Genomic DNA, 19,166 nt, shown 5'->3' on the forward strand with positions numbered 1-19,166 from the left:
GGTGCCCACCACCACGCCCAGCTAATTTTTTGTACTTTTAGTAGAGACAGGGTCTCACCATGTTGGCCAGGCTGGTCTTGAACTCCTGACCTTGGGTGATCCACCCACCTCGGCCTCCCAAAGTGCTGGGATCACAGGTGTGAGCCACTGCGCCCAGCTAATTTTTTGTGTATATTTTTAGTAGAGACGGGGTTTCATCATGTTAGCCAGGATGGTCTCAATCTCGTGACCTCATGATCCGCCTGCCTCCGCCCCCAAAGTGCTGGGATTACAGGCATGAGCCACCAAGCCCAGCCTTATTATTCTTAAAATAATTATTTGTGGCCAGGCACGGTGGCTCATGTCTATAATCCCTGCGCTTTGGGAGGCCAAGGCGGGCAGATCACTTGAGGTCAGGGCTTCGAGATGAGCCTGGCCAACATGGTGAACCCCATCTCTACTAAAAATACAAAAATTAGCTGGGTGTGGTGGCACATGCCTGTAATCCCAGCTACTCGGGAGGCTGAGGCAGGAGAAGTGGCCTGAACCCGGGAGGTGGAGGTTGCAGTGAGCTGAGATCACGTCACTGCACTCCAGCCTGGGCAACAGAGCGAGACTCTGTCTCAAAAAAAAAAAAAAAAAAAAAAATTATCTGTGTATTCTTGCTTCCTTAGATAGAAAGCTCACTGAGGCAGACTCCAGCTTTCCCTTATTCTTTAGATTCTTCCCATATCAACCAGTCCTATTAAAGACCACCTTAGTAAATGTGACTGTAAAATCTACATTAGGATACGGATCCTCAGGAATGTATCTTAATATCAAGTCTTAGGACAGGCATGGTGGCTCACACCTTTAATCCCAGCACTTTGGGAGGCTGAGGCGGGTGGATCACCTGAGGTCAGGAGTTCAAGACGAGCCTGGCCAACCTGGTGAAACCCTGTCTCTACTAAAAATACAAGAGTTAGCCAGGTGTGGTGGTGGACGCCTGTAATCCCAGCTACTTGGGAGGCTGAGGCAGGAGAATCACTTGAACCCGGGAGGCAGAGGTTGCAGTGAGCTGAGATCACGCCATTGCACTCCAGCCTGGGCAACAGGAGTGAAACTCATCTCAGAAAAATAAATAAATAAATAAACAATTAAATCTTATATTTATGTGGTATTCCCCCCAAAGGCACTGGATAACATAGTAAGTACTCAATAAATAAGTAATCACTTACTTAACTGCAATTATATGTTGGTTGTCAGCATGCAAGGAACCTGCACCATTACAGAAACTGTCACAGCCAAACTAAGGAAAAGTTCTCCAAGTTCAATTTCACAGAATCATACATGCCATTTTAGAGTTAGAACATATCTTTTTTTAAAAAAAGCCAATTCTCTCATTTTACAGGTAAAACCTTGGCCCTGGGATATTAAGTGACTTGTCCAAATTTATACTGAGAGTTAATGTTGGAACCAGGAAAATATTTCAGGCTTTGGAGTTAAGTGCATCAATGCAAGTTACAAACATTCTTCATGTCTTCAATTTCCAGAACTGACTATGATGTGCACTTCAGGTGCAGGCTGTACTCTTCACTCTGTATTATCTCAGTCAGTGGCTACCCTGTAGGCATATAGTACATTAAAAATTCCATGAACACTAAACTTGACTTTTCCTAAAGGGATCAGGGAAGGTCTTGATATTGCTGGTTCAGTATGGACATTCTACTGCAAAGCAGACCTGGAGGCTGAATCTTGGGATTCTAAGCCATAGAAGAATGTATTTTCCTCTCAGCCTCCCTCCATTTCATGCTGTCATGCTGAATCACTCTCAAAGACCTATGAACCATTCCTTTTTTTTTTTTGAAATGGAGTCTCATTCTGTTGCCCAGGCTGGAGTGCAGTGGTGCGATCTTGGCTCACTGTAACCTCCGCCTCCCGAATTCAAGTGATTTCCCTGCCTCAGCCTCCTGAGTAGCTGGGACTACAGGCACGTACCACCACGCCTGGCTAATTTTCTGTATTTTTAGTAGAGAAGGGGTTTCACTATGTTGGCCAGGATGGTCTCAATCTCCTGACCTTGTGATCTGCCCGCCTCGGCCTCCCAAAGTGCTGGGATTACAGGAGTGAGCCACCATGCCCGGCCCTGAACCATTCTTTAGCACAGCATACTGGAGAAGCCGTGGGCAAATACTTAATAATCTCTTACTTTAGAAGGGGGGAAGTTGCCTGTGAGTGGTAATTCTGCCCCTTCCTCCACTCTAGCCACAAAGATGTCTAGATCTGGTCCTGAAGGCTTTCTGAGTAAAGTCAAAAGTTCTACTACCTCCTACTAAGCTGGGGGGGGATACTATCTGTATAGAACACTCCCTTCTTCTGATCTTTCCCTGCTTTCAGCTTTTATATGATCCTCCCCCCTCCCCCCAACCCCTGGTTGCATTCTTACCTGTTTGGCTAAGTAGGTGCCAGGCTGTATCCTGCTGCCCCCATCCAGAACAGCCAGCTTGAGAAGCCTGAAGACTGGCCTGATACAGAGACTCCAATTCTGAGGTCTCCTGTTCTGTGTCTTGGTTCCAATGTGGATGCAAAAGGATGTGATTTCTCTCTGGATAGGTTACACACGTATGGGAATCATGAGGGGAGGACTTCATTCCTGGCCTAGGGGCCCCATGTTTAAGCTGAGAATCACAGAACCTTGTGATATTCACCCAGGAATCCAAAGGCAAGGAAGTCCCCAAGTCAGTACTGCTGCCCAGATCCTTAGACCTAACATCTCTCACTTGGGACGGCTTCTCTTGGTATATGTCTGGCTCTGCCAACCTGGGCTGTCCTCCCCTAGAAGTTTCACCATTAGGCAGCCCAGAGTTTAAGGCAAGAGAAGAATGTTCAGTGGACTCTTCCCAGGAAAGTGGTCTATCCCCACCCTCCAAAGAGGACTGTTGCTTTGCCCATGGCCAGTGGCCTTTCTCTTGACCCTGTGAGAAAGGAGGCTTAGAATCAGAAGGGGAAGAGTTCTTCCTTAGACTACCTGACAAACTTCTATCCTTGAAACCTGTACTATCCCTCATGGAGACACCCTGCATCCTCTGGAACTGCTCAGCCAGAGAACGGACAAGCCCCTTCGTGCTGGGAAACTCTGGCCTATAGGTCTCCTCACTGCCTCTGTCCACTTTTAAAGTCAATGCAGTTTTGAGGCTTTGGCCTTGGAGGCATTGGTTAGTTTTCTGCACAGGATCAGGACAGTGAAGCACAAATGAAGAAGCAACAGGCATTATGGGGTGGCAGGTTCTATACAGGGGAAGGCTGGGCTGAGCTGATGAATTTGAAGGACTATAGCCTAGGCTGTGTTCATCTCCTCTCTCAGAGGTGGCTATTCCAGGCATCACCGGGGAGGGGTTAGAAGGATCCCTCTTTTCTTGGAACAGCTGTTCTTGAGCAATGCCTCTTCCTTCTTGTGGAGGGAGCTTGCTGCAACTGCTGCTGTCACACCTAGAGCCTTGCAGCTTACCCTCTGGGGCATCCAATGGCTCCCAACTATGATGAGAATTCTTCTCAGTCCACCCTGGTGTTTTAGGTAAACCTTGCCTGTGGAATGCAGAGGGTTCAATGTTGTCTACTTCAACCGAAGTCAGAAGCTTCAAGGCAGATCTACTGGGGGAGCTGTGCTGTGGGGCAGATGACTCTGGAGATAGTGATGAGTGTGACTCATGGCAGGAAGCAGGTGAATGGAAGAAAGAACTGGCCCCAAACTCTGTATCCGTGCCGGATTCCAGTTGGGCCTCTTCGCTTAACAATACTTGGAGCGGGATAGGCTGTTCACTGAAACAAATGGAGAGAGCTAGTCATAAGCTGCCTTGACTGACAGGAACGCTTACAGAAAGAACTGAACATTCCATTCCCATTTCTAGCTATTCACACAGGGAATGGTAAAAATAAACAGAAAGACAAGCACAAGTAGAGTCAGTAGTTCAGAGGATCACAAAAGAAAAGGCACATGGTCAGCTCACACCCAGGTAAATAGGTAACATTAATCCTCTTTATTAAATGCCCTCACCAAAGTTGCACAGTAACATTAAGTGGAGCCCTTGCCAATATTCTTCATTACCTGTGAAGTTGCATTCCAATCACATTCTACTTGCAAATTAGGAAACAAAATCAACTAGTCTCACATGCAGATGACATGGAAGGTAAGCAAAGCCTGAAAATCACTCATACCAAACAGCAAAAATCCAGGATGCTATACAGGGAGGCAAGTCCTACCTGGGGTCCTGAGAGGCAGCCCGGCCAAAGGAACCATGAGGCCACATTTACAAAATACAGGGTGATTTGGGCTCATGGGAATACACAGAAATCAACCATTTCAAATGTGTTTTTATAATCTGGATTTTGTTATATTAGTCACTGAGATGTTTCCCCAAAGCAATATGACTTTCTTGAGATTTAGGAGTAGGAGTAGGGATTAACTGTATTTAGTTGGTTTCTCACTAATTGTTTGGTATTTCTGACTTTAAAAACTTAATGTTACAAGGACTTAAATAAAGCCTTGATCACTCACATACATCAGGATGTATACGTTTTCTGGAAAGGGTTTACCTATCTAAATTGCTTATATTCAAAACAAGCCCCTAAATTTGAATGAAAATATACTATAAACTTTTGAGGGTATAGTCACCCAGTCACCCTTATAATATTACAGAGAATATGATATACTAATATAGGAAGCCTAATCATAAAAGGCAATATTACATAACGGTTAAGGACATGTGCTTTAGTATCAAATAGACCTGCAATTTTTTTTTTTTTTTTTTTTTTTTTTTTTTTTAGATAAGGTCTTGCTCTGTCACCCAGGCTGGAGTGTGGCAGCGCCATCACGGCTCACTGCAGCCTTGACCTGCCAGGCTAACTGATTCTTCCACCCCAGCCTCCCAAGTAGCTGAGACCACAGGCATGCACCACCATGCCCAGCTAAATTTTTTGTGTTTTTTGTAGAGACAGGGTTTTACCATGTTGCCCAGGCTGGTCTCAAACTCTTTGACTCAAATAATCTGCCCTCCTCGGCCTCCCAAAATTCTAGGATTATAGGCGTGAGCTACCATGCCTAGCAGTTAACTATTTTTGAACATTTGCCTTTTGAACATCGAACCCAGAAGGTTGAGGCTGCAGTAAGCTGTGATCGTGCCACTGCACTCCAGCCTGGGTGAAAAAGCAAGATCCTGTCTCAAAAAAAAAAAAAAAGTTAATTGCTTTTATTAATTTATATTTTGAAAACTATTCAGAATTATTAACGGTCCAAATTAATGTTTATTTAAATTCATCTATTCTAAGTAAAAGTCAAATTCAAGGGCTAAGATGTAAGAACTACAACAATGACTACTGGAACTTCTTTCCTAGTCCTGACCATAAAGAAGCAAAGCAAAGGAAATCTTTGTGTCTCTTCTCTATGGTGCAATCAGAGCAAGAAAGACTGCTTTCTCTGCTTCCATAAGGATAGGAAGCACTGAAATCCCAAAATAAATCACATGGTAGCTACCACAACATGAAATGTAGCCTGGATTGCCATGTCTAAGAACATAATATATACAAATATAATAATCGCGTTATTACACAAGTCCGGGGCTAAAGTTACCCATGGGAAATGTGAACAAATGGTCTTATTATGCTGTACTTTTTGCATCCTAGGAATTATTAAGATAAGGACCAGCAGTACAATGAGCTTTTCACTGTATGTCTGACCTGAAAGAAGAAAATCTTTTCAGAGGACTCCTCTCTCCCCTTCAGTCACCAAGACAATGAGAGCTCTTGCTATAGAATACTCATGGTCACTTCTTCCCCTGGCATTCATAAACTAACATGGTTCCCAAGCACTACCTTGTTGGCTGAGGGAGAGTCCCCGCCTGTGTTGGGAGGCAGGCTGAGGGCTGCGACGGCTGCTGTGGTGATTGCTGCTGCTGCATGCGATCCTGCAGGCTCCGTGCTTTTCGAATACTGATTTGCAACTTCTTATCGACTAGGGCTCTGCTGTGCGTGCTACAGCTGGCACCATGCAGGGCAAGTCTTAGTTTAGCTAAAATGCAAAGAAAATATAGCAGAAACATAACACAAAACACAAACAAAAATAAAAAGAATAAAATTGAAAAAAATGAGCAAAGATATGCAGTAAAACTCAAAATATGTAGCAGGAATGCAAGGCATGGACCATGCATATGCTGTCCAGGGCACACAGCTGCCTCTGGCTATAAGGAACATTGATGGAAGCCATGGAGGCCAAACAGGTTAATCCAAATTAAAAAAACAAAACAAAACTAAAATAAATCAAGAAGATAAACCAGTGCCTCCATCTTAGAGATTGCCACTCTTGTCCTTTGCAACTGACCTGTCTGACTCTGGTCTCCACACTCTACTCTCACCCCTCTCTCCCCAATGGCCAACAGCAGAAATAAGATCCAAACCTGCATCTGTCTTTATAGACCACAGCTTCTTGTGGGTCACATACAAGAAGCTGATACCAATTCTAAGCCTTAGTCTCTTGCTGTAAGTTTATGGTGCTGCATACTATGAAGGTAAGGGAGAATCAGAAAGAATCAAATATTGAATTAAAAAGTCACAGGCCTGGGAAGTCATAGCCAATTTATTCAGTTTTCCTTCTATAAGCTCCAACTCACTAGTCAGTGACTAGCAAAAGAGCAGACTAATCTCACATCTGAGGTCTAACTTTATCCTGAAATAAGAAGGTAGGCATGACTGGAGAAGTCATCTATGGATTCCTTGCTAAGGTTATTCTGGTAAATATCCATAGGCCACAGTGCCAGTGCCAGGTACACTTAGAAATCTAAAGGGCAAAAACAGCTAACGTGACTCAGTTTGGGAGAGCAAGAGTGAGGAGACACAGAAACTGTTTTTATCCCGTCTGAGTGACAACACTAATAATACCTATTGTGAAGTTAGTCAAATGTGCCACAGCCATAGCAGTTAGAGTTACTTACAGATAGCTTCATTACAGAGAGCCAAAGCTGCAGCACAGTCTCCTTTCTGTTCCAGATGCAGTGACTCTTCAAACACTGACTCTGCCTCTTGCAGGGACCTCTCAAAGCCGTCACTCCTCCCTGAAAGGGCCAGCACTTTTCATTTTCATTACAATTCATTCCAACTTTTCTTGTGTACTGTTGTTTCCCTTCAGTACACAGAGATCCTTGCCGCTGAGCCACTGGTCTACCCTTATTCCAACTGTCTATTCCTATTAAGAATTATCTGAAAACAAGCAGGACATCCACTTTGCCTTAACGAAGATGTTACCAAGGCCATGAAAGAGAGGCATGCCATTAATGGCCATATATTCTAACACCAAGACCCTTAGGAAGTCCCTCAAGGAAAGAACAAAGTATTCTATATAGCAGAAGGGTAGGTTCTTATGCCTGGAATTGAACTGCTCTTTCCCAGTGCAATTCTTGCCAACTAGTGTCAGAACACCCTAGATGTCGACTGAGACCTTCACTGCTATGTTATGGCAAAGGTAGCTTCATTATTCTGTGAATAGCCATCCATACCACTTATTTACTTCACCAATGCACAGTCCTCTATGCACCACCCTAAACTGGAAAATCAGTACACTTCTTGGTCACAGATGGTCTACACTTCCTAATCCAATGTACCTGCCAGGGCAGTTGAACTGCCTTCATTCCTGGTTTGCATATACATACTTGTCATAAGCATTGCTAAGTATTTACTTTCATCATGCTATTCCTCACCAAAACTATGCCCAAAGAAGTCACCTTCCCATACAGCGAGCAGGGAATATTCCATCCTCCTCTCAAAGTGAATGTGTGCCAAAGCAGGTGCAGAAGAGTCTAAAAACAATACCAGATGAAAAGGCTAGGAAGTACAGGCAGAGAAATTTTTGTAAAAGAACTCTCATGTTTATGTATCCCTTACCCTCTACTAAATCATAATCATACATTGGCAGCAAGCTGCAATATAAGTTCACCACCTACAAATGGGATTGCCAGTGAGCCTTCACAAGGTTGCAGGGAAAAAAAAATGTGGGCCACTTCTCCCATAATGTCCCTCATCCTCCACTTACCTCCAGCAGGACATGGTAAGAAAGGCTCTTCCACATCCCTAACATTCACTTCCTAATTCATCATGACTTTTTGAGAGCAATGGGAAGACAATGGAAACAGCAGGTTGGTTCTGAAGAACTTGGCACTCAGGATCCACTCTATCTCTAGAGGTGTGGTTTCCCTTACTCCCCAGACCTGAAGTTCTCTCATAATATTTGTAATCAACTAAATGTATACACCTTTAAAATCAGAGGTAGTTCCTAGAGCCATTTTTTTAAGTTCTCTACTCTACGGAGATCTAGACAAGCTATAGTTGATCAATCACTGTACCAAATTTTAATTCTTATCCTTCAGAATCTTAGCATTCCATTCCTTGCTCATGCAGGAAATGCTGAACCACAGTGTATAGAGAACTGACAATGAAATATACCCGGTGGGATCTCCTCCTAACTTTAATCTATTGCCCAACTGGCAGAGAGAGAAAAAAATGAAAGGAGAGAAATGACAAGACCCCTTTTTTCAGAAGCAAAATAAACCTGGGACACCAATGTGATACAGCTTGAGGTCAAAAAAGGAGAAAAGACTACCCAAATATAGAGACAGCTAAGTATTAGGTATTTAAAACTAATTTGGAAACTAATACAATGTCTTGGGAAATATAAGGCAACAATTACCTTGAATCAAGAGAGTAGTATTAAAGGAAAAAAGCTGCCCCCAAATAGGATTACTTGGCCCAAGAAGATTCTCTAAGTGTATATAAAAAGAGAAAAGTGGTCAACAGAAAACAGCCAGCAAAGTTAAAAGCTTGCACTTACAAACTTGGACCTGCATACTGCTTTAGCACAATTTGTTGTAAGTGGGGTTTCCGAATTATAAAAACAATAAAGTCATTTTATAGGAAAAAAACTAAGATACAGGTTTCATGGCCTATTTAAGTTAGATACTTCAGCTTGGCTGAACTATTTTGAAGGCTAGTCTCTTTTGGTACAAAGTGACATCCTAAAAAAATTCTAGGAAGAAAAAAAGTCTAACATGGGGCAGTTGTGGAAGTAAAGTCCATGCAAATTGTTTGAGGTTACAGAATCAATTGTCATGGTATCAAAAGTTAACTGGCTTTGTTCTTGCTCCTGTTTGGCAGATCCACTTCCCTGATGCTCCAGGTGGAATATTTCATGGGTATGTTTCTTCCCAGCAAGTAGAATTCCCCTCACTGTCAGTGTGGCTCACTGCCATTTTCAGCTATTTCTGACTCAAGGCTAGTTTTATTTACACCTTCAACGGATGTTCATGGGAAACATTATTCATGAATGATATACTATCTCTAATCTATAGGCTTTTAATAGATGTGCCCCAAATCAGTGCCTATCTCCAGTCAATAGTCTTGTCACATCCTACTCTAACTTGTTCTCACTGGAATGGGTGAATTAAGATTTAAAAAATTATTTTGCTAAAGAGAAGACAGGGAACTTACAAGCTTAGATTTTTTTTCTACCCTTTCTGTCTGTCCCCATCACCCACAACCTAATGCTCACAACAATTACCCTGATTCTGCAATTCATCCAAGTCCATGAAGCGGCTAGGATGAGGGTTAAACCCTTTCGCTGCCTCTAATTCCTTCTCCCGCTTTCTTCGAAGTTCCTGCTCCTGCGCCCTCCTGGCCACCTCTTCCTGCAATTCATCCAGTTCACTTTTAGAAGATATCTCCTCACCTGTAATATAAGCAAGGGAGAAGTCACCACATTTCCATTACCAAGACTAAGTACTTGATGAATTTATGACCACTGCAATACTTTCCTTTTGGAATTCTTGCTTTCAATTTGGAGTTTGTTTGTTTTATTTATTTATTTTTTGAGACGGAGTCTCACTGTGTTCCCAGGCTGGAGTGCAATGGCGCAATCTCGGCTCACTGCAACCTCCGCCTCCCAGGTTCAAGCGATTCTTCTGCCTCAGCTTCCTGAGTAGCTGGGACTACAGGCACGTGCCACCAAGCCTGGCTAATTTTTGTGCTTTTAGTAGAGACGGGGTTTCACCATGTTGGTCAGGCTGGTCTCAAACTCCTGACCTCGTGATCCACCCACCTCGGCCTCCCAAAGTGCTGGGGTTACCTACAGGTGTGAGCCACTGCGCCTGGCCCAATTTGGAGCTTATATTTTGGATAATACTTTCCATAATTAGATTCAGGATGGCACTTGGGCTAGGAATAATAATAATAATAACAACAGGCCGGGCATGGTGACTCATGCCTGTAATCCCAGCACTTTGGGAGGCCAAGGCAGAAGGATCACCTGAGGTCAGGAGTTTGAAACCAGCCTGGCCAACATGGTGAAACCCCGTCTCTACCAAAAATACAAAAATTAGCCGGTTTTGGTGGCAGGCATCTGTTATCGCAGCTACTCGGGAGGCTGAGGCAGGAGAATCACTTGAACCCAGGAGGTGGAGGTTGCAATGAGCCAAGATCCTGCCATTGCACTCCAGCCTGGGGGATAAGAGCAAGACTTCGTCTCAAATTAATAATAATAATAATAATAACAACAACAACAACAACAACAACAACATTTACTGAGCGCTTCACAACAATGGTATTACACTGAACATTTGTTCAGCACTTACTATGTGCCAGAAAGTTTTAAGCATGCTTACATGTATTATTTCATTTAATCATAACAACAACTTATGAGGTAGATACTACTACCTCCATTTTAGGAATGAGAAAACTGAGTCACAAAGAGGATAAATAATTTGCCCAAGGTAAAACAAATGGGAAATAATGGAGCTAAATTAAAGTCAAGTAGGTTAAATTCGTAATCATGCTCTAATCATTAGAGAACACTTTCTACCAGGTGTTGTCACTGACTGACTGGGGAGCTTCAAGAATGTCATTTTCTCACCCTTAATTTCCACCACCTCTTTGAATTTGTAAAATGTCCACAGCAGTATAAGTCCAATTTTATAAACCTTTCTAGATGGATCTAAATAGATCTAGAAGGATGTCCATAATAAATTAAGTGAAAAATTGAGAGAATAACATGCATAGTATGACTTCACCTTACTTTTTAAAAATGATGCTTACCTATATATATGTACATAAATTTATCTATGTACTTGTGTAAGCATAGAAAAAGACAGAAAGATATATACCACAATGGTAACACTGGTTCCTTCAATTTCAGGAGGCAAAGGGCAGATTATTGAATTACTGGACTTGATTTACCTCTGTAGTTTTTTAAGAGTATGCAAAGTTACCATATAAGAATGTTTGTTCTGTGTTTTAATAAAATTGTTAAATCAAATTGTGGGGCATAAATAGGGCTTATTATACAAACAGGATGGTGGGGTGATATGGTGTGTGAAGAATCTTGTCATAACTCCTTGCTAATTATCTTTTACCAGTTGAAGAATGCTGTTGGTGAATTCTATCCAACTAGTCCAGAATTGAGGACTATTCAGGAGATCATGAGACTCAGTTGTTAGTGTAATTTAAAAAATGCTGGCTATCTGAAGAGAAGGGAGAATAGTCTCATGTATGATTCACAAGTTTCTCAAAACAATGTTATTCAACATGAAATAAATTAAAATGTGGGGAACAAACCAAATGTATAATTACAATGGGAAGCCCAAATGTCTTCCACATGTCTCTAACTGTAACTTACTAGAGCCCAGGATTCCAGAGATATCTGCCTCTATAGGCATTGTTCTGCTCTGCCAGATGTCCGCAACCTTTAGTATACATACCTAAAAGGGTTCATGCCTTTTTACTACTGCTGCTGCAGGCCTTTCTTCCTGCTACCTCTAAGAATTGTCAGTAACTATCAAGATAATTGGTAGTAAGACTAAGATATTTAGCCAGGGGTAAGGATAAATTTGAATTGCTTATTTCCAAGTTTTGCAAATAGCCACATGTACCCCTTTGGTATGTCAATTCATAATACTAAACAATAAGAAATCCATTTCCCAAGAGGCTGTCCCTAATCCAAGGAAAGCCCTAGGATTTATTCTTCTGAAAAATGGGGATGTTACTAACACTGTTCACCATATTTTTGTCCCTTCTTGCTCCCACAAGGGCTCCCTCCAAGTAGAAAGAAATATTCAGGCAGGCTGTGATGGAGAACAAAAAATAGGTAAATCCAAAGATGGAGCACTGAAATGACTCTACATTTACATTCTGATGGAATACTCAAACTGTAACTGTCCTCTTTTTTTTGAAATGGAGTCTCACTCTGTCGCCCAGGCTGGAGTGCAGTGGCACGATCTCAGCTCACTGCAACCTCCGCCTCCCAGGTTCAAGCAATTCTCCTGCCTCAGCCTCCCGAGCAGCTGGGACTACAGGTGCACGCCGCTATGCCGGTTAATTTTTTGTATTTTAGTAGAGACGGGGTTTCACCGTGTTGCCCAGGCTGGTCATGAACTCCTGAGCTCAGGCAATCTGCCTGCCTCAGCCTCCCAAAGTGCTGGGATTACAGGTGTGAGCCACCACGCCCGGCCTGTAACTGTCTTCTAATTTCAAATGTGCTCAGGTAAGTCTGGTCCCCAGACAAAACTGCTGGTCAAATCCAGTCCTCAAATTCAGTGTCATTCTGCTTACCTGAGAAAGGCTGACTCTTTGTCCAGCCACCCATGGATGCTGTGGAGTCTACCTCCAGGATGCTACTGCTGTGCGACTTTGGGATATGACGCCAGGAAGGAACCAACCCAGCTGATCTCTTAGCACTTGGATCCCTTCAAAAGAGAACTCAGAGTCTAGTGAAAGCATGAAAGCAGGTTATAGCAACATTCCTAGGACTAAATCTCTCTCTCAAAAAAAAAAAAAAAAAAAAAAAAATCAAACTAACACAATTAGAGCTTCTGCTAAACTACTTCTGAAGAATTGAAATATCCACTCATTCTCCTATCTAATCTCATCTCACCTCATTCACATCTTGTGCATCTAGCACAGTAACTGGTACATAATACATATTCAAAATCTGTTGAATGTATTAATGAACATATTGGTTTCATATCTATTTCCTTCTTTCTTACTAAACCTTTGTAGCATCTTCTCATAAGTAAAACTGAACAGGATCCTGTGGACAGGGAAGAACATTGAGAGAGTATGAACATGTAGTTATCACCTTTGTAGAAGATATAATGATTCCTTTCAAAGCAGCTCTACTATTAGAAAAATTGCCTTGGCCAGGTGCAGTGGCTCATGCCTGTAATCCCAGCACTTTGGGAGGCTGAGGCAGGCAGATCATGAGGTCAAGAGATCAAGACCATCCTGGCCAACATGGTGAAACCCCATCTCTACTAAAAATACAAAAATTAGCTGGGCAAGGTGGCACACGCCTGTAGTCCCAGCTACTAGGGAGGCTGAGGCAGGAGAATTGCTTGAACCCAGGAGGCAGAGGTTGCAGTGAGCTGAGATCGTGCCATTGCACTCCAGCCTGGAGACAGAGCGAGACACTCCATCTCGAAAAAAAAAAAAAGAAAAAAGAAAACAGAAAAATTGCCTCTGTGGCAACTCAGTAAAAATAATGTATGGAGATTTGAAAGTTATAAAGCAAACTGAGCCCTATGGGCAGGGTACAATCAGTGCTAATAAACTGTCATCATTATTATGAATATTATTAGCATTGTAAAACACAGAGTCCCAGTGACCCTAAAACAAATCAAAATAAAAACTATCCCACCACACTGGGTGTGGTGACTCACACCTATAATCTCAGTACTCTGGGAGGCTGAGGTGGGTAAATCACTTGAGCCCAGGAGTTCAAGATAAGCCTGAGCAAAATGATGAAACCCCATCAATACCAAAAAAAAAAAAAAAAAAAAAAAAAAAAGCAACGACAACAACAAAACATCGTCCCAGAATAACATTTGGGTTTCTTCTCTGATTTTAGGATTACGTAAGTTTTAATTCACTAATCCATTCTTTTTGAGACAGAATTTCGCTCTTGTCACCCAGGCTGGAGTGCAGTGATGCGATCTTGGCTCACTGCAAACTCCGCCTCCCGGGTTCAAGTGATTCTCCTGCCTCAGCCTCCAGAGTAGCCGGGACTAGAGGTGCATGCCACCATGCTCAGCTAATTTTTGTGTTTTTAGTAGAGACAGGGTTTCACCATGTTGGCCAAGATGTTCTCGATCTCCTGACCTTGTGATCCACCCGCCTTGGCCTCCCAAAGTGCTAGGATTACAGGCATGAGCCACCGCACCTGGTCCACTAATCCATTCTTGTTTGTTTTTTAGAGATGGAGTTTCACTCTGTTGCCCAGGCTAGAGTGCAATGGCACGATCTTAGCTCACTGCAACATCCACTTCCTGGGTTCAAGCAATTCTCCTGCCTCAGCCTCCCAAGTAGCTGGGATTACAAGCGCCCGCCACCATGCCCAGCTAATATTTTTTTTTGTATCTTTAGTAGAGACGGGGTTTCACCACATTGGCCAGGCTGGTCACCAACTTCTGACCTTGTGATCCACCCGCCTCGGCCTCCCAAAGTGCTGGGATTACAGGAGTGAGCTACCGCGGCCAGCCTAGTCCGTTTTCGTTTTTTTTTTTTTTTTTTTTGAGACGGAGCCTTGCTCTGTCGCCTAGGCTGGAGTTGCCATGGCACGAGCTCGGCTCATTACCACCTCCACCACCCGGATTCCAGCGATTCTCCTGCCTTAGCCTCCCAAGTAACTGGGATTACAGGCGCCCAACACCATGCCTCGCTAATTTTTGTACTAGCCTGGGATTACAGGAGTGAGCCAACATGCCTGGCCTAATCTGTTCTTTAATACATTTTTTTACTGTGTATATTTAAGGTGTACAACATGATGTTATGAGATACATAGAGACAGTAAAATGGTTACTATAATTGAAGGAAATTAACATACCCATCATCTCATATAGTTACCCATTTTTTTTTGTTTTTGTGGCAAGAGGAGTTAAAATCTACTCATTTACCATGAATCTCATATGCAGTACAATTTTATTAATTGTAGTCATGTTTTACATTAGATCCCTAGACTCATTTATCCTACATATCTGAAAAATACAGAAATCTTCACAAATTTTTGTGCCACCTTCGAGCAGGAGCCATGCTAATCTCTGTATCGTTCCAATTTTAGTATATGTGCTACCAAAGCAAGCACTAAACAATTATTTCATTATCCTTAGCAAACTAAGACGGGAACAGAAAACCAAATACAGCATATTGTCACTTATAAGTGGGAGCTACATGATGAGAACACATGAACACACAGAGGGGAACAACAGACACGGGCCTATCGGAGGGTGGGGGGTGGGAGGAAAGAGAGGATCAGGAAAAATAATTAGTGAGTACTAGCTTAATATGTGGGTAACAAAATAATCTGTACAACGAACTCCTACAACACAAGTTTATCATAACAAACCTGCACATATACCCCCAACTTAAATTTTTAAAAATTATTTTATACACGATAACTGTACTTCAAATAGAAAGTTCTCTCCTTTCTCAAGTGCCTTTGTTCTTCCAGCAGAGGGTGCTGTTGTTATAGGAAGTTGAGAGAGCACATAGAGATAGTAGCAAAGGCCATCCCTCCACTTGTCTAAGCCATGCCTGAAAGCCCCAAGTAGGTGGCTCACATTGCTGCAAGGGACAATGTTGCTGTTCAAAGGCCAAACAATACCTGTAGACATTTGAGCTCTCAGGCAGGGCTGCATCCAGGCTGACAGGGCTGCTGCTGTTCCTCTCACTGCTTTCATAGCCAGATTCCATTCGCTGGATTAGTCGGGGGTGCTGCTCTAAAAGGTGAGAGCCTGGCCGTGCTGGGCCCCAGCGCTTGTACTGGGGGCTTGGTTCACCAAATTTAATGTCATAAGAAGGTGGCTTGCTTGGTTCATCTGGTATAAATTCTTTAGCTATTCCAATCAAAAGACAGGTATGGAAAATGAGGTAGATTTAGCATTTGCCTAAAATCAAGACCTAACCAACTCCTCCCTCTGGCTACTTATTCACTGAACTCATATCCCTAAAACACCCGACATCAGAATAAAAATGCCCCTTGCCAGATGTACCAAAAAACCCAGGTTTTAAAAAGACATAAATCAACTTTATTCAAAAGCCCAATCCTTCCCTAATTATCTCCTTACCTGAATCCTCAGAAAAGGGGCTAAGCTGGGTATAGCCACAGTGCTTCCTTTTGTCCTTACTAAAGATACTGTCAATATTCAGAGATTCTCGTTTGGGTCTCCATGTTGGACGATACTTGCTGGAAGAACTGGATTTTGACTCACTGCTGGTACTCTCTATTTCCCAGTCACGAGAGTGTAAAGGCAGGGTCCTAGGAGGTTTTTTGTCAGGCTGGTCTCCTCCCCTGCCCCCGCAGTGAGAGCCTACATTGGTCTGAGAAGCCAGGGATGGTCTGTTATGGATCATATTGCTGACTGTCTCTTTAAAATCCCTCAGCCTGTTGGTGCTGCTGGATGGTTTGGAGGCATTTCTAGGAGCCTGCTTCTCTTTCAGTGTTTCTCCTAAAAACACAAAGAATGAAAGAAATATAGATGTTTAAAGTGATCACAGATACTAGACCCCAGTGTCGAAAAAGCAAAGAAAAGCCCTCTGAACAGAAAGGAGAAGCCAACAGTCTGGAGCATGACAGAAGTTTGATAGAGTGAATGAAGGAGAAAGAGAAGCAGTGCAGAAGGGCTTGCCTTCACTGTGGTATCCCGAGGCCTGAGGCTCATCGCCTTTCCTCCTAACCCGACCAGAGCTCCTCTTGCGCTCTATCAGTGACCCTTTCTTGGATGTGTGTTTCTGATTACATTCACTATCAGTCAGGTGTCCTGAAAAAACAAGGAAATTGCGGTAAGCTGGTATCTGAGACTAACCTCCATCCTCCTGAGAACCTACCTAATCTCCCTTTGGGAATGCCACACATTTAGAGTACCCATGGAACAGAAGCTGTAGGGCATAGACTATCTGACTTCAGTGTAGGAACCTCCCAGTAGATAAATGCAGAGAAGGGCCGGGTGCAGTGACTCACACCTATAATTCCAGCACTTTGGGAGGCTAAGGCGGGCAGATCACTTGAGCCCAGGAGTTCGAGACCAGACTGACCAACATGGCAAAATCCTGTCTCTACTAAAAATACAAAAATTAGTCGGGCATGGTGGCATGTGCCTGTAGTCCCAGCTACTGAGAGGCTGAGGCATTAGAATCACCTGAACCCAGGAGGTTGCAGTGAGCCGAGATCACGCCACTGCACACCAGCCTGGACGACAGAGCAAGACTCTGTCTCAAAAAAAAAAAAAAAAAAAAGATAAATGCAGAGAAGCTGGGAGCATCCAAATTTACAGTGTCTCCTGAGCAATGACCAATCTCAATCCCACTCTTAATCTTCCCCAGTGACCCAGAAGGACTAATGACATGTTTCTAGGTAACTTTTTAAAGGCAAAAGTTTTAAAGATTATATAAATATGTCAGGTAGCCATATACTTTCATAAATTGAAGACAGAGTTTTCCTTTTATTTATTTAGCAACACATATCAAATAAAGTCTGATTTTCAGTACATCTGGTATTATCCTGGATACTCCAGACTTTGCCCACAAGAGCTCTGATTTTATTTGGCTTTAAGACCCAGTTCTAAGCTTTCCTTAATTGTGGATCATTTAAAGGACATTTCAACTTTGATTCTCATTCCTGTCCCCAACCCATGCTTCACAAAACTTGGCTCCATCCAGAGATTACACTTCATAGTTCCTTAATACTAATCACTGGGAAAACCAGGAGAGCTGGGCTCTTTTATGTAACTTGCCCTGCTTCATGCCCATAGTATGCAAATACATGAGCATGATTTGATGACAGCAAAGGTCAGATTCTAAAGGATATAAGCAACTAAATTGCTGGAAGCCAAAGATGAATCAAGCAAGTAAATTAAGTTTGAAGATATGCTTAGAAAAAAAAAAAAACCTAGGTCAAATGCATGGAGAGCTAACAAAAATTTGTTTTCACATGATAACATATGAAAATCTTTATGCATATTCAGGTATCACCAGTGTAGTGATATGGATACATATTTTCAATCAGTTGCCCCTTGGAATCTTGTATTGCTTTTATTTGGTCCTTTGCTACCTCTGTGCCCACAAGAAAGATTTAAGAGAGGAGGAAATAACTTGGAGCAACTAAGTCTTTTTTGTTTTTTTTGTTTTTTTTGAGACAGAGTCTCGCTCTGTCGCCCAGGCTGGAGTGCAGTGGTGCGATCTCGACTCGCTGCAAGCTCCACCTTCCGGGTTCACACCATTCTCCTGCCTCAGCCTCCTGAGTAGCTGGGACTACAGGCGCCTGCCACCACACCCAGCTAACTTTTTGTATTTTTTTTTAGTAGAGACGGGGTTTCACTGTGTTAGCCAGGATGGTCTCGATCTCCTGACCTCGTGATCCGCCCACCTCGGCCTCCCAAAGTGCTGGGATTACAGGTGTGAGCCACTGCGCCCGGCCGCAACTAAGTCTTACAAATGTTTAACCAATGGGCATGTTCAAGCCATTAACACAAACCTGCCTCTACTGGAAAATACGCTTAGTTTATCCTGTGGTTTGGCTTCTCCCTGGTTCACAGCTTCAAAAAGTAGGTCTAAAAAACTCACACCTGACACAATCAATGCAGTAGTCATCAAAAGAAAGCCAACACAAGTCTGACAAAACCTCTAGGTCTAACTACCAATTTACAAGAAATATAGGACACAGAAACGTGTTAAAGTATACCATAGGAATAAAATCAGCAAAATTCAGAATGTGGGAAATGTACAGGACAAAATACCTAGTTCTAGCAATAAATTGCAAGGAAAAAACAGTAGATTAAAAGAAATGCAAAGGACTTATCAACTCATCACAATGCATAGACCTCATTTAGATGCTGAGTCAAACACATAAACCATGAAAATATTACGATACTTATAAGTGGATATGTGAACACTCATTGGTTACCTATCAGTTTTAAGGAATTATCATTGCTATTTTTAAGTGTTATAATGCTGGGCCGGGCACGGTGGCTCACGCCTGTAATCCCAGCACTTTGGGAGGCCGAGGCGGGTGGATCACAAGATCAGGAGATCGAGACCATCCTGGCTAACACGGTGAAACCCCGTCTCTACTAAAAATACAAAAAATTAGCCGGGCGTAGTGGTGGGCGCCTGTGGTCCCAGCTACTCGG

The 19,166-nt window shown here is 42.8% G+C and overlaps 1 protein-coding gene and 1 non-coding gene across 36 annotated transcripts in view; both read right to left on the reverse strand.

Annotated features, from left to right (window-relative positions):
* Positions 1-19,166, reverse strand: part of USP54 (ubiquitin specific peptidase 54) — a 136,461-nt gene that overhangs the window by 19,829 nt on the left and 97,466 nt on the right. For 20 of the 35 annotated variants that reach the window (XR_009212808.1, XR_009212810.1, XR_009212809.1 and 17 more), the window contains 9 exons: positions 16,668-16,799; positions 16,107-16,487; positions 15,644-15,875; positions 12,598-12,731; positions 9,557-9,724; positions 7,704-7,802; positions 6,942-7,061; positions 5,827-6,022; positions 2,405-3,777 (listed from right to left, as the gene is read on the reverse strand). Coding sequence is in view for 31 of the 35 variants with exons in the window: in XM_032139940.2 (XP_031995831.1) it covers positions 2,405-3,777; positions 5,827-6,022; positions 6,942-7,061; positions 7,704-7,802; positions 9,557-9,724; positions 12,598-12,731; positions 15,644-15,875; positions 16,107-16,487; positions 16,668-16,799 (2,835 nt within the window). In the remaining 4 variants the exon portion in view is untranslated. The remainder of the gene's footprint in view (positions 1-2,404; positions 3,778-5,826; positions 6,023-6,941; positions 7,062-7,703; positions 7,803-9,556; positions 9,725-12,597; positions 12,732-15,643; positions 15,876-16,106; positions 16,488-16,667; positions 16,800-19,166) is intronic. The other 15 variants (XM_058436382.1, XM_032754822.2, XM_032140060.2 and 12 more) reach the window with 5 other exon arrangements.
* Positions 15,021-15,124, reverse strand: LOC116466131 (U6 spliceosomal RNA). Its single transcript, XR_004247384.1, has one exon. It is a non-coding gene; the product is annotated as a U6 spliceosomal RNA (small nuclear RNA).

The sequence above is a fragment of the Hylobates moloch genome, unplaced genomic scaffold (genome assembly GCF_009828535.3).
Source record: "Hylobates moloch isolate HMO894 unplaced genomic scaffold, HMol_V3 SCAFFOLD_3, whole genome shotgun sequence".
Lineage (NCBI taxonomy): Eukaryota > Metazoa > Chordata > Mammalia > Primates > Hylobatidae > Hylobates > Hylobates moloch.